This window comes from Pelodiscus sinensis, chromosome 2 (genome assembly GCF_052426305.1).
Source record: "Pelodiscus sinensis isolate ZL-2025 chromosome 2, ASM5242630v1, whole genome shotgun sequence".
NCBI lineage: Eukaryota > Metazoa > Chordata > Testudines > Trionychidae > Pelodiscus > Pelodiscus sinensis.
In genome coordinates, this window is record NC_143053.1 from 221,383,780 (window position 1) to 221,404,853 (window position 21,074).

The 21,074-nt window shown below is 42.9% G+C and overlaps 1 protein-coding gene across 5 annotated transcripts in view; it reads right to left on the reverse strand.

Annotated features, from left to right (window-relative positions):
• The window catches only part of TRDMT1 (tRNA aspartic acid methyltransferase 1), a 37,005-nt gene extending 16,254 nt beyond the window's left edge, over nucleotides 1-20,751 (reverse strand). The window contains exons 1-4 of one of the 5 annotated variants that reach the window (XM_075922455.2): nucleotides 20,621-20,744; nucleotides 11,054-11,163; nucleotides 6,189-6,265; nucleotides 3,610-3,681 (exon numbers count right to left, since the gene is read on the reverse strand). In XM_075922455.2, the coding sequence (XP_075778570.2) occupies nucleotides 3,610-3,681; nucleotides 6,189-6,265; nucleotides 11,054-11,163; nucleotides 20,621-20,627 (266 nt within the window). In that variant the 5' untranslated portion in view covers nucleotides 20,628-20,744. Of the gene's footprint in view, nucleotides 1-3,609; nucleotides 3,682-6,188; nucleotides 6,266-11,053; nucleotides 11,164-19,649; nucleotides 19,742-20,524 lie in introns of those variants that run through there. The other 4 variants (XM_006119492.5, XM_075922458.2, XM_075922456.2 and 1 more) reach the window with 4 other exon arrangements.
• Nucleotides 20,752-21,074: the final 323 nt, after the last annotated feature.

The window sequence follows — 21,074 nt, forward strand, 5'->3', positions numbered from 1 at the left end:
CCAGGAGCCATCTTTCCACGCTTTTGTGCATTAGCCATCCTCCCCACCCCCGACTCCAACTTCATCTGTATTCCAATAACAGACTGGAAAAAAGGTTGAAATAGGAAAGAAAATTGAAATTACTTTATAATACCATGCATGAAATTTGTGCAGGATATTACAAATTGGATATAAAACAGTAACTCCTGCATTTTATCCACTTTTTTGGTGAATATTTTCCCATTTGGGCTGGAATTTTTCCATGTTTGGTTTCTGGCAAAGATGTCATTTCCAAAACAACACAAGCACATTATCTCAGCTGAACATGATCCCTTGGAACTGCGGAACACTACAACAACGGCTACTAGGCGTTTTTATGGTCTTTCTGCAGTAATTATAGCTTCACTTTCACAATCTGCCCAAAGTAGATTAGCAGCATCTTCTGGGACACAGAGATAAATTCTCTCAGCCAAGCCCAACTTCTTTGCCTTGTCATAACGAGGGTCACATGTGCCAGTTTTATGTCTGATATCTGAGGAAAAGAAAGTTTCTATCTTCTCAGACTAATCACACAGAAATCAGATTGTACCATTTCCACATTGAAAGCAAAAAACTCTGAAAAGCTACTGCCTTTTTTGTGCCTCAGTTCCCCCTTCTGTAAAATAGGGACAATGGTACTGACATCCCCTTGTGAAATGTGTTGAGATCTATGGATGAGTTTAGCAACTCTCTGATAAACTATTAACTCCCATGATTATTTTTAAAACCAACTCAACACAGTGGAAGGATGCAATTAAGAGACAGAGCTGGCCTTGAGATGTTGGTTAGGATCCTGGCTCAGACAAACTCTTCCTTTGTGACTTTGGATGAGTCACTTGATCTCCCAGTTCTTCAGTTCCTTATTCATAACATGGCAGAAATAATCAAACTTCCTTTTAACTTGCCATTTGTCTGTCTTAGCTGTTTTTATCAGCTTTTTGGGGCTGGAACTCTCTTACCATGTCTCTACATGTCTCACTCATGTAGGATCTTTGATTTCTACTGTAACACAAGAGTAAATAAATCTATTTTTAGCATACTTAGCATGCAAGACTTAAGATAAGACTTTTGTCAGAAGATTAATGTAATTCTCAAATAAATTGGTCATGTGCTGCTACTGGGCTCCAAGAACATTTAATATCTTGGTGCTGATCCTACCCACTAGAATTCAAATAGCTAATGAACCTATATGCTCAAAAGCTTCAGAGGAGTATCTGAGTTGTTTTTTAAGTTTATACTGTATAGACTAACAAACAGTCTGGTAGCACTTTAAAGACTAACAAAACATGTAGATGGTATCATGAGCTTTCGTGGGTACAGCCCACTTCTTCAGATGATGCTCAGTTATCCAGTGGGCATGAGTTTCATGTTACACAGAATGATGACAATAAATCTATCATCCTTCTTACAGAGAAGAAGGTTGATCCAGAGGTTAAGGTTCTAGCCTTGGCCTTGGCAGATTTTGATTCTATTTCGTGCTCTACTACAGACTTCCAGTGTGATCCAAGGCAAGTCACATAGCCCCTGTGCCAGAGTTCTTCATATGTATAATGGGGACAATAGCACTGCCTTGCCTCTCAAAGATGTGAGAAGAAATACACTTAAGATTGTGAAGTGCTCAGACAACAAAATTATAGACACCATACAAGTTAGATAGATCAGTTTATGTAAACATTGCTCGGAGTTTTGACTGACAATAGCATGTTGTATTAGATTCCCTCAAAAGCCGATTCAGTGCTGCCTGTGTGTGACAGGAAGGACTGTGTATCTCATCTCTAGGCTAAGTGACACAATGTCACCATGTGAGAAAACAAAAATAAAACAAGGGACACTATTGCTGTTGTGCAGTTACATTTGCAGATATCCTGAAGAAATAACACCTTGGACACAAGAGATCATTTGGCTAGAGCCAGGAACCTTGGAACCATCACCTTCCCCTTGCCATCACTATCTCAGGAAGAAAGAGGAGTGAGCCTGATCTTCCAAAAGTAACAAGATTTTTAGAGGAATGCTGCGGATGGCCCAAGTTCCTCCTTTGTTTTAAGGATATTAAGAAGTGGGTACTAATCATGTATTCAATACAAATTGTATTGAGTACTCAATTAGTCAATAAGGGGGTCCACTGCAGCACTGCAGTTTAAATGAAGTAGGAACTGGGCACACAGGCAGCCCGGCTCCTACTACATTTAACTGCACGGTCACAGTGGGGGTAGGTCTGGAACCCAGCGTGAGCTGGGACTCAGTAGTCCTGGTTTGCACCAGGTCCCGGAAAACTGTGCCTCTACTTTTTAAAGGTAATAAGAGCTGCCTGGCTCAAATCGGGTCCCCTGCCATGGCTCTGCCTTTTAAATGTAGCAAAAGCTGCCAGGCTCTTGTTACATTTAAAAAGCAAAGGCTCAATGGTCTGGGTCCTGGTGCGAGCTGGGATGGCTGAGTCCCGGCTTACACTGGGTACCCAGCTGCTGCCTCTGATACAGAGGTAGCGGGGTGGGCGTGATGAATAGTCAACTACTCAACTAGTTGCTTACATCCCTACTTCATTTATCAAAAATATGAAGAAAAGCAGAAGGTGCCCAGATTCCTTCCTCTCCCCTAAGGAAAAATGTGTCACTGAAAAGCAGGAATCTGGCAACCTGATCTCAACCTCTAGTATAAATACGCTCTCCAAGGAATGATTTGTGGTTAGCGGATTCCGCAAAGAAGTGAAACCCCCAAGCTCAGATTGATGCCAGCCCCCAGCCATAGCCCCAATCCAGCAGCATGAACTTCTCCAGTGGCAACACCTAGATGAGCTTTTTTCTTCCATGGCACGAGAAGGATCTCACAGAAATATCTTTGTCTAAACTAGACTATAAACAATATTTTGAATTGATTTGCACTTTATGTGAGCAGCAAATATTTCTGCTAGTATGTACAGTTTCACAATTTCATGTCTGAATATTAGTAGTGATTTTTGTTATCATTGACTGGTTTTGAACTAGCTACTCTGTAGAGAGAGTAGATGAACACTAACAGAGAAGCAGGGCTTAGGTAAGTCCATACAATGATGATGATTTATTAATGTTACAACCCACAATACATTCTAAACAAAGAAGGTGACACACTCTGTGCCTTCAGATATATAAGCAGGCACACTAATAGTATCAGAAATTGTGTTTCAACCGTAATCAGTTCAAAAGGTTGAACCAGAAATCTTTTTCAGCTGGAGATTTTAGATGTACCAATCCCGGTATTTATATAACCTCTACCAACAAGTACCATAAGACCCAACCCTGCTCCTAAGTAAAATCAATTTTGCCACTGGATTCAAAAGAATAGTCTGCCTCTATTCTTTATGGTACAGTTAGAATTTTGAACAGGCTTGTGAAAGGCACAAAGCATGGAAATAAACAAACAAACAAACCTGTATATCAATACTAGTGTTAGGAAGAAACTAGAATTTATAAATTATATGAAAACAAGTGGATGAACATAGTGCAATTATACTATCATCCCTTTACATCAATATGAATAGCTTCCCTTGGTACAATATTAATACCTGCCTAGTAACTTCCAAAGTTTAAGTGGTTGAGCAAGTATATTAATTTATACCTTGGGAGAATATCAAGGATATAAAGAAAACTGTTTGTCCTTGGATCAGATACATCACCTTGCAAGCCAATTCTAATGGAGACAAAAGAAAAAACACAAACATCAATTTGTCACCTTACATACTTGTTTTATAAACAAAACATTTCACTTGTGTCAGTGATTCCCAACCTCTCTTGTGCCGGGGACTGACAAACTCATTCATAAACCTTTGGCAGACCAGCAGCATTTAATTTGAATATTTGTATATTGATCGTGCAAACACCGAATATGCAAATTAAATGTTACTAGTCTGCCAAAAGACCTAGCTCCCAGAGCTGTTGCGAACAGCTGACTACAGGTTTCTCATTCCCCTGCCCTTTAGAGCTCCCCCACCAGACCTTCCAGTGCCAGCCTACTGTTTCCGGCCACGTAGCCCTGTGGCTCCAATCCCTGGCAGCAGCTGCAGCCCCGGCAGCAGCTATCCGTCAACGTGGCTTCGGCTCCAGTGGCAGTTGGAGCAGCCGCCCCACAATGCAGCCCCAGCTCCGGCCCTGTATACCAGGACTGGAGCCGGGCTGCAGTGCTATTTTTAGTACCACAATCCCAGCCCCAGCTGCTCCTGGAGGCAGAGCCACATGGCAGATAGGGCCAGAGCCAGGAGTAGAACCGGGGCCACAGTGCTATTTTTAATACCGTGGCCCAGGCTCCAGCTCTGGCAGCCACCAAGTGGGATATGTGGTGGCTGCCTAGCCGCTCCTGGGGTGAGTGGCCCTAACCCAGAAGCAGCTGTGGCTGCAGGGCTCTGCTGAAGTGGTGGGCTGGGGAACCCTGACCTCAACCCCGGCCCCTAGAGCCCCTGCAGCCTGGCAGCGAGCCACGGACCAGCAGTTGGGAACTGCTGAGTTATGCAACACAAAGGGCTCTGCACTGGCACCAGTGTCTGCACACACAGATCCACTTGCAGGATCAGAGCCTTTTTCAGCACTCTGAGGAATGAAAATTGACTCCTAATCTCAGTCACAAAGAATTATACAAAACGCATCCTATAAAAATCTAACCATCGTTGGACCTGAAAGGTGCTACGCTCTCTGTCCCAATCCATCAAAGTATTTACATATCCTTAACTTAGCTGAAGTGCTCTGCTGGATTGGGCCCAGAATATTCAGCAACTTCCAGGATCCAACCCCACATGTGTAATTATACTTATGCAGGTAAATCCATACACATAAGAGGGAATATTCACTTGTCTAAGTGATTCCAAGCCCAGCACTTGTATTTGTATTGGTTTATTTAAAAACAGCAACAATGTTGAGGTGCAAGTGTTTTGCTATTTTGCTTCTCCAAATTAATCTTAAATAGTGTTTTCTTGTCAGCACATAATCAAAAGAGTAAGTTTGAAAAAAAAAAAAGACCAGTCCACATATTGTTTTTGATTAAAAAACAAATTCTTAAAGATCATAATCATTTTGGAAATTAAAGTTATTGGCATGATCAGAGGGCCAGAATATGATAGACTTAATCATGTTGAGTAGCCCCTTACTTCACAAGTAGCTCCCTCAACAACTGAACTGTTCCCAGAATAACAGGCAACTTAACAAGAGTAAGATTATTTGAATCTGGCCATGTGATTCGTTACAGAGTTCAAATAATTATTGTTCATCTATTGAAATCTGTTACTTGGAATTAATCAAATAAATATGCACTATAGCAGGTTTACTTCTTACCCAGTAGGTCCCTGTCATCCCCCAAACCGACAGAGAAATAGGTTTCTAAAGTCTTCTGACATATATATATATATATATATATATATCAACTCTTGCCTATGTAGACCCTGATTCTGATTCCCTTATCTTGTCAAATCATAGTATTTACTGCAGAATAAGCCTCTACAGTTTAAAATGTGGGTGCAAAGTCAGGATATATACAAGGGAAGATTGTACTCTCAGCCACTCTAGTGTAACTTTGGAGCAATTCCAGCCGTCTGTCTGTAGTTACTGTGAACTAGGAATGTAAATCCTGTTTAATCAGTTAACTAGTTAAACATTATATTTAACCAGTTAACCATTTACATGGCAGTGAGAAGGGAGAAGCCCCCCTGCTGCGGACAGGGACTGCTTTGGCCAGGCTGGAGCGCCCCCTTACCTGTGGCGTGCTGCCCATATAGGCAGGGAGCTGCTCCAGCGACCGCTGGTTAACCATAACCAATAAGGGTGATGCTTACTGGTTAACCATTGATATCCCTATTGTGGACTGAGAGAGAACAGATTTCAACCATTAACAAGTAAAGGGAGGTATTTTAAAATGCAAAATTCACCAAGTTTCATTTTTATAGGTGACTTACAGGACGTAAAATAACTGGTACATGGTGCTTGACTGAACTATGAAAATATGACTGACCTATTATCACTTTTATTGTAGCAGTTCTTACAACGTGGTAACCATCAAGCTAAATATTACTATATTGGGGCTATTTGAAAACAAGACAATAAATGGAAAACTACAGATAGATATAAACCTTGTAGCGTATGGATCTTGAATTTTTTTAACCTAACATTCACCATTATATGCACTTTTCTCCAGAATTGAAACATTACACACACCTTGTAAATGGCTGACATGGAGGACTCATCAAAATCATATCAAAAGATAATTTGTTGAAGTCTGCCAATGTTATGCCCTGAATATAGAAGAAAAAGAAGCACTTGTGAGTTTTTCCTTTTACTATCAATTACTGCTGTATAGCTACCAAACTTTCTGATTACTTCCACTGGTAGCAATCCTCTAGGAAAAAAAACTTTCTAGCTGGCTGTTTGCCCTAATAACTTTATCCTTTTCCAGTGCCTGGCAAATACTATAAAGTGCAGATTGGTATTTATTTCTTTGTCAGCACACTAGCAAGTACTGCTGAGGTCAGGACACATGCATAATCCTGGGTTTCTCATTCACTCTTACGAAGCAGCAGAATAGTTTACATTTCTTTCAGTGGGTCTTATAAAAAATGATGACTATGTTTTTCTCCCCTGAAAAAAAAGCATCTTTGACTACTTAACCCTTTGTTAGTCAGAACAAATATTTTAAAAAGCATCAGAACTTAACAGAATTAAATATAGGAAAAAGCATTTTTTCCCTCTCAACAGTCACCTATCCATAATAGTCTCTCAATTATTAGGTCTTTCTGAAAAGATGGCAAATTCCTTATGCAGAATCAAATGCCTTGGGGCTTTGCCAAAACAATCTTCATGAAAATTTGCGGGGAGGGAGGTATACTTTTGTATGTAGGCCACAAAGCATAAGTAGTAGTATTGGTAGCATTACCCAAATGCTTAGGTGCCCTAGTCATGGACCAGAACCCTATAATGCTCGGTGCTGTACAAACCAGGGATGTTAAATATCGGTTAATTTAATAGTTGAGTAACCTCATGAATTCTTATCGGTTAGCTGACTATTCTATAGTTCCCGGGAGTGGGGCTGGCAGCTGGTGTGCTCTGGCCTCACTCCCAGGAAGTCCCCTGCCTCTGTGCTACTGCTTCTGTATCAGAGGCAGCCGCACAGGGTGGCATGCGGGAGCTGGTCCTCAAGGGGAACCAGTTTAAAAAACAGTTCTCCTCGTAGACCAGCTGCCGGTTGCCCTGTGCTGCTGCCTCTGATTAAGAGGCAGCAGCACCTTCCTGGGGTGGGTCTGAGCTCTCAGGCCTGGTCCAAGCTGGAACTGAGCTAGGCTGCATTCCCGCCTGGCTCCTAATACACTTTAAATGCAGAGCCACAACAGGAGTAGGTCCTAGACCCACTGCAAGCCAGGACTGAGCCAGGCTGCTGGCCAGCCTGCTAAAAAATTAACTGGCAAAGAGGGGGAGGGATGCATGTAGTCTATAGCCTTAACCTATAAACTTTTGCTTATTAGTTATCTACTACACTATTAAATCCCTAATACAAACACCAAACAAGAAGTTCAGATGTTCTGCAGCAACTACTGCAATGCATGGGCTATAACAGCAGGTGTTGCCCTGGTACTCTTCCAACCGCCCATGGTACTTACCAGAATTGGTTTTTAACCATCCAGGGAAAAACCAATTAGTCTGAATTTAAGGTATTTTCTATTTTTAAAACAGTTTCATTAATGTATAATACATTACACTTAGTTTTAATAGCATGCTCAAATTGTGCTTAAATGAGGCAATAGATACAGAGATTAATACAGAGTTGTAAAAATAAAAAGTAAAATTGCAGTGGACATAATACAAGTTGAACTCTCTAGTCCAGCACTCTGTGGTCCAGCAACATCCGTGGTCTGAAATGATTTTAGTTAGCCAGATGTCCACTTATCATGGGTGTGGCCAAGTTCTTATAAAGTTTATTTACAGTCCTGGCACTCAGTATTCTGTGCTGTTATTTAGCTCAAATTCCCCTAAATCTTCTAAGAGCCCAGTAAGTAGTGGAAGTGTTGGTAAAGCTGCTAAAAAATACTGCCTCTCGGTAGTACAAGATAGGGACTGTAGGTTTGTTCTTAAGTTGAATCTGTATGTAAGCTGGAACTGGCGTCCAGATTCAGCCGCTGCTGAAACTGACCAGCGGCTGACTACAGGAAGCCTGAGGCAGAGTTCCTCTGCCCCGGGCTTCCTGGAATCAGCCTCTGATCAGTTTCAACAGGCTGAATCTGGACGCCAGTTCCGACTTACATTCAGATTCAACTTAAGAACCCCAGGCGTCCCCAAGTCAGCTGCTGCTGAAACTGATCAGCGGCTGATTCCAGGAAGCCCCGGGCAGAGCAACTCTGCCTCGGGCTTCCTGTAGTCAGCGCTGGTCAGTTTCAGCAGCGGCTGACTTGGGGACGCCTGGGGCAGAGCAGCTGGGGTGCTGCCGGGTTGCTCCAGTAGCGCCCAGAGCGGCGCCGCGGGACCAACCGGCAGCGCCCCAGCTGCTCTACCACAGGCGTCCGGAGAAAAGCCTGGACAGCTGGGGGGGGGGGGCGTACTAGCTGCGCCCCCGCCCCCCCCAGCAGACCAGGGAGACGCGGGCGGGGGACCGAGACGCCCCGCGGTCCCCCGCCCGGGTCCTCTGCAGCTTTGCTCCGTGTCTCCCTGGTCTGCTGGAGACCAGCAGACCAGGGAGACGGGAAGCAAAGCCGCGGAGCACGCCGGCAGCGGGACAGCCGCGGCACGTCTGGGCTGTCCGCTGCCCGCGTGCTCCCCGGCTTTGCTCCCCGTTTCCCTGGTCTGCTGGCCTCCAGCAGACCAGGGAGACGGGCAGCAAACCCCGTTCGTAACTGCGGGGACTGCCTGTACTCTGTGCGGAAACCTATTAAATCTCCCCTCCATACTGACCAGGCCAATAGGGACAAAACATGCACCATTCCTCTGGGTTGTATTTTCCATGGCCTGCCAGCCTTCTGCTGTGGCTTTTATGTTGGGGTAAGGACTTGTTGCACCACAAAGTACCAAATGATGTGGACAAATTCTTACACAAAATGATGCTGTCAAATTAAAGATCTGTGATTTTTAAGTTTATTTTGAATTAGGACAAAGGTTTTTAAAAAGCTGATACACTGATTGTTGTATGGTTAAGTGGCATGTCTAAGACTTCAGAAGCATTTAGACTAAATTCACCCAGGAATACCATTATAAACAGAATACTGCATACAATGTCATGTGCTGTTGCTTACTATGTCATGTGCTATAGCTTAACTGTTGGGTTACCCTAATAGGAAGGGGTTTAACTTAGATCTTGGGGGTGAAATTGGTAGGGGGGGTTGTTTTTTACAGGTACACTGTGAAAATTTTATTCTGGTCCTTTTTGTGTAAAATTCCTCAAAGCCTGGTCTACGACTTACCAGTATACAATACAAAGATACTTTTGTTTAAAGATAAAATAATTAGACCTGTGTTGCAGAACTACTACCAGATCTACAAGTTAATTAAATGTTACCATTTAAACTACACCAGAATACTCAGCTTACAGTATGTATTTTTTAAAATGTGCTTAATAAACAACCAAGTTGTAACATCACACATAGAGAAACAGGATTAAGAAAGGAAGTATGATTATGGTGATGAAAAAGAATTATTCTTTTTCTGTATTTCAAGGGTTATTAGATTTATAAACAAAAAGTTGCTGGCTTTATTTGGAATTTTGGAAACCAAGAGAAAATGTATTATTTTCCCACCATGCTTAAGGGAGATCTTACTGACTTGAATCTGCTCTTAAATATCCATCGATGACTTACAAGGTAATTTCTCGCCTTCCCTTCCCCCCCTTTTAAAAACTGAGCTGACAATCAATAAGTATGAAGTGCTGAATAAGCAGGTAACTTTAGCCATCCATTCTGGCTTTACCTAAACTGATGCATTAAAACTAGCTCAGAATCTCCTACTATCAAGCTACAAACTGTGACAGGAGATCAAAAGGTGTTCAGTAATTTCTAATCCCTCTGAAATGGACAGAATTATATAAATCTGTGGCAAGTTTATAATTCTCCTACCATAGTAAACATACTAAAGCGAAAATATGTAATTAATATTTCTGGCATAAATCAACAAAAGCATCAAATCTTTTTATAAACACCGAAGTTAATTTACAAAATTCTATTTGAAGGACATTACAGAGGGAAGAGACTCATCTGGTCAATCCATCCTTTTAACAATGTAGGTTGTACCCTACAGTGTATCTTATACTGCTTTTTCTAATCTAGCTTTAAATGTAGGAATGTCTCTGTGACGAATAGGAGGAGTGCTGTCCTGGAAGGTACAGGAGGTCTATCTGTTTGTGTGTGTCTGCTTGCCTCAGGCTAAAAGGTCAGCTAACAGAGACTGTAGCTTGTTTTTCTCTTTTCTTTCTTCAGGCTCTCTTGTGGCAGAAGAGCTTGGGGTACCCCTGGGGGAGAATTCAAGTCTTTTTTTTATCCCTAAAATCAGAGGCGAAATCACTTGATGGTGACAGTAACCCCCTTTGCGGGTCCCCACCTTCTGCACTTAGAGTACCAGAGCAGGAAACAGCCCTGACAGTCTTTTACTAATTCTACAAAATTATTTTCAATTTCTTTTTATTTGGAGGACTGAAGGGCATTTCTTGCCTCTTCTTCCTGTTTGGCAACATAGCCTTTATGATGCAGTGATCAAGAATCAAGAAAAACAAAGTGTACCTCAGCTAATCTAGAAGTCATCTGAAATGAGTCTGTACTCTGTGCATGTGTGCATCTCCCTCAAGTAGCAGTTACTCCTCAGGAATCAACCAAAGTCATAATCAAGTAAAACAATCCTTGTATATTACTATCCCCCAGTTTCAAGTGTTTTGATTCCATATTCCCTATTAAAAGTGAACACAGACTGAGGTGACTAAAACAAAAACCATGCATCTGATGAAGTGGGTCTTTGCCTAGGAAAGCTTATGCTCCAACACTTTGGTTAATCTATAAGGTGCCCCTAGACTCCTTGCTGCTAAAACAAAAACAAAAAACATGTTAATTACTCACCTCAATTGTCTTTGCCCATAACGGTGTGCTGGGAAAGTTGTATTTATACACTTCATTAGCAATAGTGTTCACATCAATAGCAGCAACAACTTCTGCTGGTATACAGCTCTCTGGAATTAAGAAAGGAACATGAAAAATTACAGCTACGCTTTAAAATACTCTATGTTCTCATTTGTAATCCATACTATAATGATACAGTTACATTATATGCTCAGAACTGCTGTGCTGACTCAAACTTTACACAAAATGCATAGAAATCACTTCATGTTATACCCAAATCTGCTTTTCTCCACCCACTGCACTCTAAAAAGTGATTTGAAATCACTGTAGTGTGCCTACTAACTCCATCCACCCTCCTCTTGGTCATTATTTCTAGGTGAGAACACAACAGACATTGGGGCTTGTAGATAAACATGCTGCACTATACAGCAATTGAACAAGATCCTCTAGCTACCAATGAAAGATCTTTAATTCCCTGGAAACCAGACTTGTCACTCTACAAGCATACTGTTTATCAGTTTGGGAAACTGGTTAGTAAAGTTGTTCTTAAATTTGGGTTATCTATGTTGCTCCACTGTAACATCCAGAAGGGGGATTTTTAAGATCATAACTGAAACACATTACTGCCTGGGTTCCCTGCCATGGAATAGTGTGAAGGAAAAGGGCATCAGGCAGGCCTTAATGTGACACCATTATTTCATAGACTAACATTTCTTAAAATATATTAATGAGAAAGCAGAACACAGCTGTATAAATCTAATAATAATTATCCTAAAGGAAAAATGCAGAAAAACAGAAACAGAGTAAACAATGATTAGTTTATAGATCAACAGAATAAACCAATTCTACAAGAACTCAGATCACAAAAGATGCTGTTCAGTCTACCAATAATCATAGCACACTGCTTCCTGGCAATAATCATATCCTCTGCACCGAGCCATTTTACATAACACAAGCTTCATGTTAATCAATATTAGCACAGCAGGCAACTGTGCATATACTTTTACTGCAAACTACATCAATTCCAACAAAGAGCAGCAAGTCCACAATGTGCTTGTCTTGTCCTTCCAACTGTAGCATTAACAATTGTACTCAGTTTTTGGTAAGAAACGAGACATAGTAAAATTCTTTATTTTAATAACATCACTTTTCAAATGACATGTTAGTTGTAGACCCGAGGACAAAACTGCCAATTATCTGTTGAGTGCTACAAGTGTTCATGGCACTTTGCGAAACAGAGTGAAACATTTTCCATGCTCAGCAATTTTGGAGCAGGAAAGCCAAGTACAAAACCTCAACAGTGACAACCAGAGCACTGAAAATTCAAGTGTTAGCTACTATATCTGATTGCTAGAGCATTCAAGCCTCTTCCATCTTACTCAAATGGATCTTCTGTTCAGAAATACTTGAAAGGTTACAGTGTGAAAAATATATAGGCATTTTAATTCCTGCAACATTATCATTTTTTATTTGCCTACTTAATTTAACCAATAGGAAAATCTAAGCTCCATGGGGAAAAAAGATAACTATATGAACTAAGTGACCATATAGCATCTCTTATCTTCCTTCCTGACATATTGAACACACATTATTAAGTATGTCTACATGCATCTGACGAAGTGGGTCTTTGCCCACGAAAGCTTATGCTCCTACACGTCAGTTAGTCTATAAGGTGCCACAGGACTCCTCGCCGCTTTTACACATTGTTAAGAGATGCACTAAGCACAGGTATGTTCATAGCGGAGCAACTGAAAACTATACCTGGGACTACGGACCAGGTGTTAACACTGACACCTAGTGTGGAAAAAAAAATGTTAGTTTAGCAGATCAACTAAATTTAGAAACATATTTAAAATCCAATACCATGGCTTCTAACAAACCCAAGAGTAATGCTTAGGCAACGGATTCAGATATCTAATACAACAAAAAAGATTCCTTTTATATTGTCCCTAATTAATAGGTCCCTGCACTGTGGGTTCCCTGACAGGAATGGATATTATCCATCTCAAATGATTATCCCATCAAAAAAATAACAAAAGTGGCAGAAGCTGGAGGCTCTGACAGCCACTCTTTGGTCAGATGTCAACCTTTTCCACTACAGGTTGCACCACCCTTAACTAGAACACTCTCGCCCAGCAATATCTGTAGTCCGGCATGACCACAGATGCTCCTGGATGAGAGAACCCCAGAGCAGGAGGGCCAGGGGCTGGAAGCCCCACAAGTCTGCTGTTGGTGGGACCTCAGCAGCCAGGGCAGTGGTGCTGCCGGGGCAGCCTGTGCAGTGGTGAAGTGCTATCTGGGCTGCCTGCCACCTGCCAGCGGGGTCAGGCTGCCCAAGAGGGAAAGCCTGGCTGGGGCCGTATCAGCTCTGGCAGTGGCAGGGCTATACTATCCTGGGCAGCAGCAGCAGCAGCAGATCTGCAGCTGCTGGGGCAGCAACATGATTAGGGCTGCCTCGCTCCTGGTAGCAGGGCCGGGCATGCAGCCGCAGAAGCCTGGGAGGGGGAAGCCAGGCCGGGCTGCAGCAGCTCAACAGAAGCAGCATAGGTGTGGGATGTGCCACCAGCAGCAGGGCTGGGACTGTGGACGCAGCTGCCTGGGAGAAGCAGTGTGGTTGGCCACATGCCACTCGGCAGGTAGTGGAGCCAGGGCTGGCCAGCGGGCAGCCTGCCAGAACTGAAGGAACCAGCAGCGGTGAGGGGCAGTGGGCTGAATGGCTGGTCTCAAGAGGCCTCCCATTCTACAGCAAATTCCCTCATTCGGGACTGCTCAGGTCAGGTCCTGAGGGCGCTGGACCAAGGAGGTCCAACATGTATTTCCAACTCCTAAATAAAAAATTAAAGAATAATAATTAAGAATGTCAATCAAAGGTTTGTAGGCCATGATGAATGACCTATGGTGGTCACCATACATGCTGGAGGAAAGTAAGTAATGAAAGCACGTGTTATACCCTGTTAACGCAAACTAAAAAGGCTATTTCTGAAGGAAAAGATACAAAATCTTTGTCCTCATCCAAATACCTATTTCTCCAACTCAACAATGCAGGGATCTTATGGGATCTCATTTTGGTGCAAAGAACTGACTTCATTTTCTTATGATAAGCTGAAATAGCATCAACTCAAAAAAAGTTGTTAGTAAGACTTGTGTTCTGTGTTCACATTCCACCATTCACACATGAGTGATGTAATGGAAAACATGGCTATATTCTTTTTAGATTTGCTTTTTCAAGAGAAGCTGGAAAAACAATGCACATGGCATGACTGCAATTGTTCTTTTGAGAGCATAGCATAGGCAATGTGGTGTCATTGCCTAGCATAATAAAATTTGTTAGCATAGTAAGTTGTTAGCCTAGTTCCCACTAAATCTATAGAGCCACATGTATAGAATTTTGTTTTTACAAAAACACTGTTACCAAAGGCACTTAACCATTTATCTTCAGATGGCATTTCTCTCTGGATTTGGAGAAACAGTGTATCTTATCTATCAGTCTTAGGTTCTTCCACAAAGATATTTCAGGATGGCTGTGTCTAGACTGGCAAGTTTTTCCACAAAATCAGCTGCTTTTGCGGAAAAACTTGCTAGCTGTCTACACTGGCCACTTGAGTTTCTGGAAAAGCACTGACGATCTCATGTAAAATCATCAGTGCTTTTCCGGAAAAACTATGCTGCTCCTGTTCGGGCAAAAGTCTTTTTCCGAAAGACTTTTGCACAAAAGGGCCAGTGTAGACAGCATAGTACTGTTTTCCGCAAAAAAGCCCCGATCGTGAAAAAGGTGATCGGGGCTTTTTTGCGGAAAACTGTGTCTAGATTGGCCACGGACGCTTTTCCGCAAAAAGTGCTTTTGCGGAATAGCATCCTGCCAATCTAGACGCGCTTTTCCAAAAATGCTTTTAACGGAAAACTTTTCCGTTAAAAGCATTTTCGGAAACTCATGCCAGTGTAGACGTAGCCTATATTTCTAAGCACCTTACAAACAACTTAAAGCACTAAATCTCTCTTCTTCTGTGGCTCTGTTACACTAAGTAAAAGAATATGCAAGACCTTCAGTTTACAAAACCTCTTGGCAAACTAAAAGTACTACTGCTTTAGATGAATTGCAGGCTCTGTATTTGAAGAATAGTAATTAATATCAATATATAGGGGGCCAGAAACTTCCTATGCAATCAAACTGAGGTCAGCACAGGAACCATAGGAAGGTTAGGGTTACCTTCCCAGTCACATTTTCAAGGGCCCCATTCAATCCCTAGAATAAATCAGAGCAGACTCTGGTCAGAGGAGAACCTAAATTTGGCCCTAAAATCCAAATTTTAGAGCACTCCTGTCTACTTAATGCTATGAGGGAGAAGGAGATAGTGATCTAAAGATGCAAAAATTCAAGCAGACATAAAGTGGGTACTTCTGTTAGTTTTAGGTATGGAAAAGGCAATCCACAGTTTATATATCTTCATAAGAGTTTGAAAACAGGATTTTAGTTGTTACTAAATATGTTCTTTCACACTTGACAAACCAATTCTTGTGCCATGTGTTTCTAACAGACCTTAAAATTAGCATAGATCTGTTTATATTTACTGCTGCCCTCCTGCACCAGAATCATCAATGTCAGCACAGCACATGGAATAATACAGCATACTGCCAAGGACAGTGTCTGGCAGATCTGAAAACAAAGGGAATTCAGAGCCCAAATAACCAAATACTGTATAAGATCTACGAAAACAGATATAAGAAAAAAAAATTGCCATACTTTATGCTAGTTCAGTTTCCCTTTAGATTTTCCCTTTAAATCTTCTCTTTAAAGATTGCATTTTTGTGACTTTTAGGTCGGGATATTAGCCCGAACTGTCAGTCAACATATTTGCTTCCTGCAAGATAATAAATTTCTTCCTTGCCATCACCACAGAGTATCTGTGCTTGCACAGCAGAACACACAAATGTTGATTTTTATAATTTTGGATCAGCACTACCTTTCTGTGAAAGCTTTATTTTAGAAATTAATTAGAAAGTGACTGCCAAAATTGACAATGTGGTTTTGTTTGGGGTTTTACTGAACTATATGTCTGCCTGCCAATTTTTTCTTTTGTTTAAATATAACTATTAACAGAGACAACATATATTTTACAGGAGTGAAAAGCAATTAGATGTCTGATGAAGAAGTTTACTTTTTAGAATATTTTTGGTCAAAACTCTACAATTATTGAGATATTCAGATAAAATGGTACCCATAAAAGACAACAGTGACAGGCTGAAAATAGATTTAAACCCTTTCTTTGTGAAAGTTAAAGAAATCACTGGGAAGAAAAGTACAAATGAATCTGTAACCCAGAAGAGGTACTTCTTAAAGTTCTTCTCTCATATTTCATGCACAAATTTTAAACATGGGTGAGCCAGTTAACTATAAGTTTGCATGGAACAACTTGGAATTAATTGTGCATGAGAAGCTGCCTATATTATTAATAAACCATGTAAAGTAATGACAGTTATATATATGGCAATTTTGGTGTTAAGTCTCCTATTTCAGCAATCACATTACCTTCTAATGAGGTAGTGAACAAAAGATTTATAAGACTAAATTTCAGATACTCCAAAGTAAGGACCCACTCCTGCAAGCTTCAACCATACCATGTGTACAATCCTTGTAACTTGAACAGATCAATTCTCACATATAAAGAACAGGGTCTAAATCAGGACTACCCCATTGGCTTCAGACTAACTGCATGTGACAGAGAGCAAAGCTGACTCTCCATGTGATCTTTAGTTAAAGCAAAATTGCCAAAATTACACCATTTGCATTTCTTACGTTACTAAACATTAAAAATCATCTTACAAAGTTTTAAAGCTTTAAAACAACATACTACAAACTACACTGCATATATCCAAACATCTGTATGCAGAGTATAACCAAAAAGCTACAAATTTTTCACCATGAGTTTCAGAACTAACACCTAAATTTAGTAACAAAGGACTGAACCAACTCTAATATCTCCAGTGACAGCAGTAGTCTAATTCTCTCTGGGTGAGTCTACACAGCACCATTATTCCAAAATAACAATGCAAGCATCTATACAGCAATTCCGTTATTTTGAAATAAGTTTGAAATAATGGACAGCTTATTCTGACTTCTGTAAACCTCATTCCACAAGGAATAACACCTATTCGCACACGGATGGAAAAATACAATTGGATGTTAAAGAATGGTTATTTGGCTAATCTCATAGTCAATACAATTTGTATTGACTACATGATTAGTCGATGAGGGGGGCGGGATGTTCTACAAAGCTGCAGCGGGGGTAGCTCCTAGAACCAGCATGAGTCAGGACTGACCAGTCCCAGCTCACATTAACTCCAGGACCACTGCGCCTCTTAAATGTAGTAAGTTCCACCCCACCTCTGCCTATGGGCAGCAGCAGCCCCTATCTGCAGGTGGGCCCAGCTCCCCGCTGGAACCCTTGCAATGAGGGACTGATGTCAGAGCAGCCTCTGCCCATGGGAAGGCTCAGCCCACCACAGGCAGAGGCTACTTCGCGGCAACCTACCCTACCTACTCCCCTGCTGCCTCTGATATCTGAGGGTATGTCTACACTGCCACCCTAGTTCGAACTAGGGTAGCTAATGTAGGCATTCAAACTTGTAAATGAAGCCCGGGATTTAGATATCCCGGGCTTCATTTGCATGTTCCCGGGCAGGCGCCATTTTTAAATGCTTGTAGTTCGAACTACCTGCCTGCGGCTATATGCAGCATGGACTAGGTAGTTCGAATTAGGAGCTTTAATTGGAACTACCTAGTCCGTGCCACTTGTAGCCACGGGCAGGTAGTTCGAACTATGAGCATTTAAAAATGGCACCCGCCCGGGAACATACAAATGATATTTAAATCCCGGGCTTCATTTGCAAGTTCTAATGCCTACATTAGCCACCCTAGTTTGAACTAGGGTGGCAGTGTAGACATACCCTGATAGAAGCAGTGGGAGAGGAGGCGGTACCATAGAGACGGTGCTGTAGGTAACTGGCTTTTAAGCCAGCTTCCCCCAACTCTGGCTCCTGTTCGTTCCCCCCTTTGCTGCCTCTCATACAGAGGCAGTGGACGGCGGGGGGGGGGGGGGGGGGAGGGAGAGGAGCAAAAAGTTGAGTATTCAACTCAAGTACCCAATAAGCTTATTACAGTACTTGACTACTCGCTTACATCCCTAATAAAAATATTAAAATAAAACACAATAACCTACTTTGTGTGTGTGCTGGGCAAAACATTCTCAATACCTTGTTTTTCTCTTGCATTTTATTCGCTGGCAAGTTCCTCTAGTTGAATTCTAAAATCCTTATTAAAAGCTTTTAATCTGCACTATAGTTAACAGTATCTATAAACCACAAAACATGTTCAAAGAGCTCTTGTTCCAAACTATGCTCCTTTCATTTTTCACTTCCTACTTTTGCAGGAACCTTAATAGGCAGACACCTGGCAAAAGAAGAGCTAAAGCTGCCCGACTTTCCAAATAAGCCAATGAAATAAGAAAAAAAAAAAAAACCCACAGATGTTACTGGCATAGAAAAAAATGAAACCTCTTATGCCCAGGATAAGCACAGTTATCTACCATATAGTTGAGAGAGTTTGTGTCTGTTTGTTCAAGAACTCCTCGTAAACAGTAAGAGCTAGGACCAAAAAATTATCATAACTTAAAGCAAGGTGATGGTTTGGTTGTGCCAGGACAATGAGATTTGCCTGGGATAGGATTGTTTCTCATCAAATGAAAAGGGAAAGGTCTGCAAGCACGCACAGTAATACTGCAGCATAATTATGGGGAGCAGAGTGTGCACTAGCAAGGGCGTGACCAGCTGAGGTGGTACTCTGGATGTTTCTGGCCACTGTACACAGGTAAGTTTCCCATACTGGTGAGCTGCCTTCTGGGCAGCACAGCCTCTGCATCTCCGGCCCACCCTGGGGATTGTCCAGACACTGCACCCCCCACCACTCCAGCTAGTCCTGGGTAGCTGCTGCCTGGACTGCATAGCACCAGTCAACCCCAGGGATTGGCCAACCTCCTGGCACCCCTCATTCTCTTCACTGAGGCCCCTCACATCTCCCAACCACCTGTCCTGACTCCTTCCCTGAGCTCCTCTTCACCCCCCCAACACAGAGTCCTGCAGCCTCCCATCCTCTACCCCGTGCCCTAAGTACCCCACATCCCAAAACCTCTCCCTGACTCTTGCACCTCCTATCACCTCCTAACTCTGAGTCCTGCACCCTCACACCCCAGCCCCCTGCCCAGAGCGCCTCCTTAAAGACCCAAGCAATGCTGGGTAAATGTGCTAGTGCACAATAACCAAAGAAAGTGGAACTGAAGATGTAAGGCGAGTTCACTCAAAAGGAAGACCACTCCTGACATAGTAGAGAGAGGTGACAAGATTAAGGGCAAGTCTATACTACCGCACTACATCAACACAGCTCTGCTACTGTAGTACATCTGGTGAACATGTGCTATGCCCATGGGAGAGCACTCTCCTGTAAGCATAATTATTCCAGCCCCACAAAAGGCAGAAGTTATGTTAGTGGGAGAGTGTCTCCTGACAACAAAAAGCAGTGTGGATAGTGTTTAAATTGATGGACCTTATCTCAATGCAAAGGTGGGGTGGGGAGGCATTTTCACACTCCTGCGCAACTGTAAGTTACATTGACTTAAGGGATAGTGTAGACCAGACCTAAGGATAGGATATTATCTTATTAGTCTGCAGAGCAACTGAGTTCATGTGCCTAATAAATGTTTTAATAAACCACTTGAGACCATAGTAATACTTAGCCAGAGTATTTAATTTGGTCACCCTAATTAGACCTTTGGTAGTTAAAATGCTGTTTGTGAGAAAAGGTAGTGTGTCTAGGATATGTATTTAACAACAACATTTTCCTTCGAGACAACAACCACCCTTGCTTTGGAATAAAAGTCAAACAGCTTCTCCCTAGAATTCTTGTTCAAAGTTCAGGTTTCAGAATAATCCAATTTCATGTATGATTTGGTGGAACTCATTCTAATATTAACTAACATCATTACAAATACTTCAGCCCGGAGAGAGGCTCAACATTCATTTTTAACTATACAAGAGACAGGCCATCCTAGGCCAAAACCAAGGGATTGATTAAAATGAAATGTAAGGAAGTATGCGGACAGGCAAAACCCCAACAGGTGCCGCGCATGCGTGTTCAGGATGGGATGAGTTTGAAGGCATCCTTGCAGAAAGCTACTTGCCTGCGAGCAGGGGGTACGGCTGCTGCGGGTTTTCACCAGGCAAGCAATAGCCGCCCACAGCCGGTAACCGCCACGAACCCACCCGGCCCCGCGGCAGCAGGCGCACCGCAGATCTGGGCTTGGGCAGGGCGCAAAGCAATTTTGCCGCCCCCCCAGTCTGCAGCGCCCTTTCCCCGAGCACCGCCCTGCGGACGAGCGCCCCGCGCCCCCAGGCTACCGGAGCGGCGAGCGAGGCCGGTACCTGCCAGCGCCTGGTGCATCCCCCCGATGCCGCTGTACAGCTCCAGCACGCGCACCGGCCCCATCCCCTCGCCCACGCGCACCGCCTGGCTCTTACTGAGCATGCGCGGGCGCTCTGGGCATGCTCAGTCGCATCTGCTGAAACCCCTGCCCAGCCCCTCTCTCCTCCTGCCTCGCAAGCGTCCAGAATCGAATCCCTGCGGGAGGGGCCGAGAGGAGAAGAGGCGCTGGCGGGAGGAGGGGGCAGATAAAAGGAACGGAGACGAGCTGGCTAGGCAGTGGCTGGAAAGCGGCGGGAGGGGGCGGAGGTAGAGGGAATGGCAGCCGGGCTGGCTGGTCCATGCTTGCGCCGCCCTCCCGCCTTGTTAAAGGCAGAGAGCTGCCCCGTGCCTGGGGCCCCTGCTCCTAAGGCTCTGCGCTCCAGGAGAGAGGCTCGTGTGTCACACCCACACCCCTCCACCTGACATGTCCGCGCCGCTCTTTATGGTTTAATCCATATTTTCAGCCTTTCAGAGAATCCCTTGCCAGTTTTCTCAGCTATGTCTGGTTGT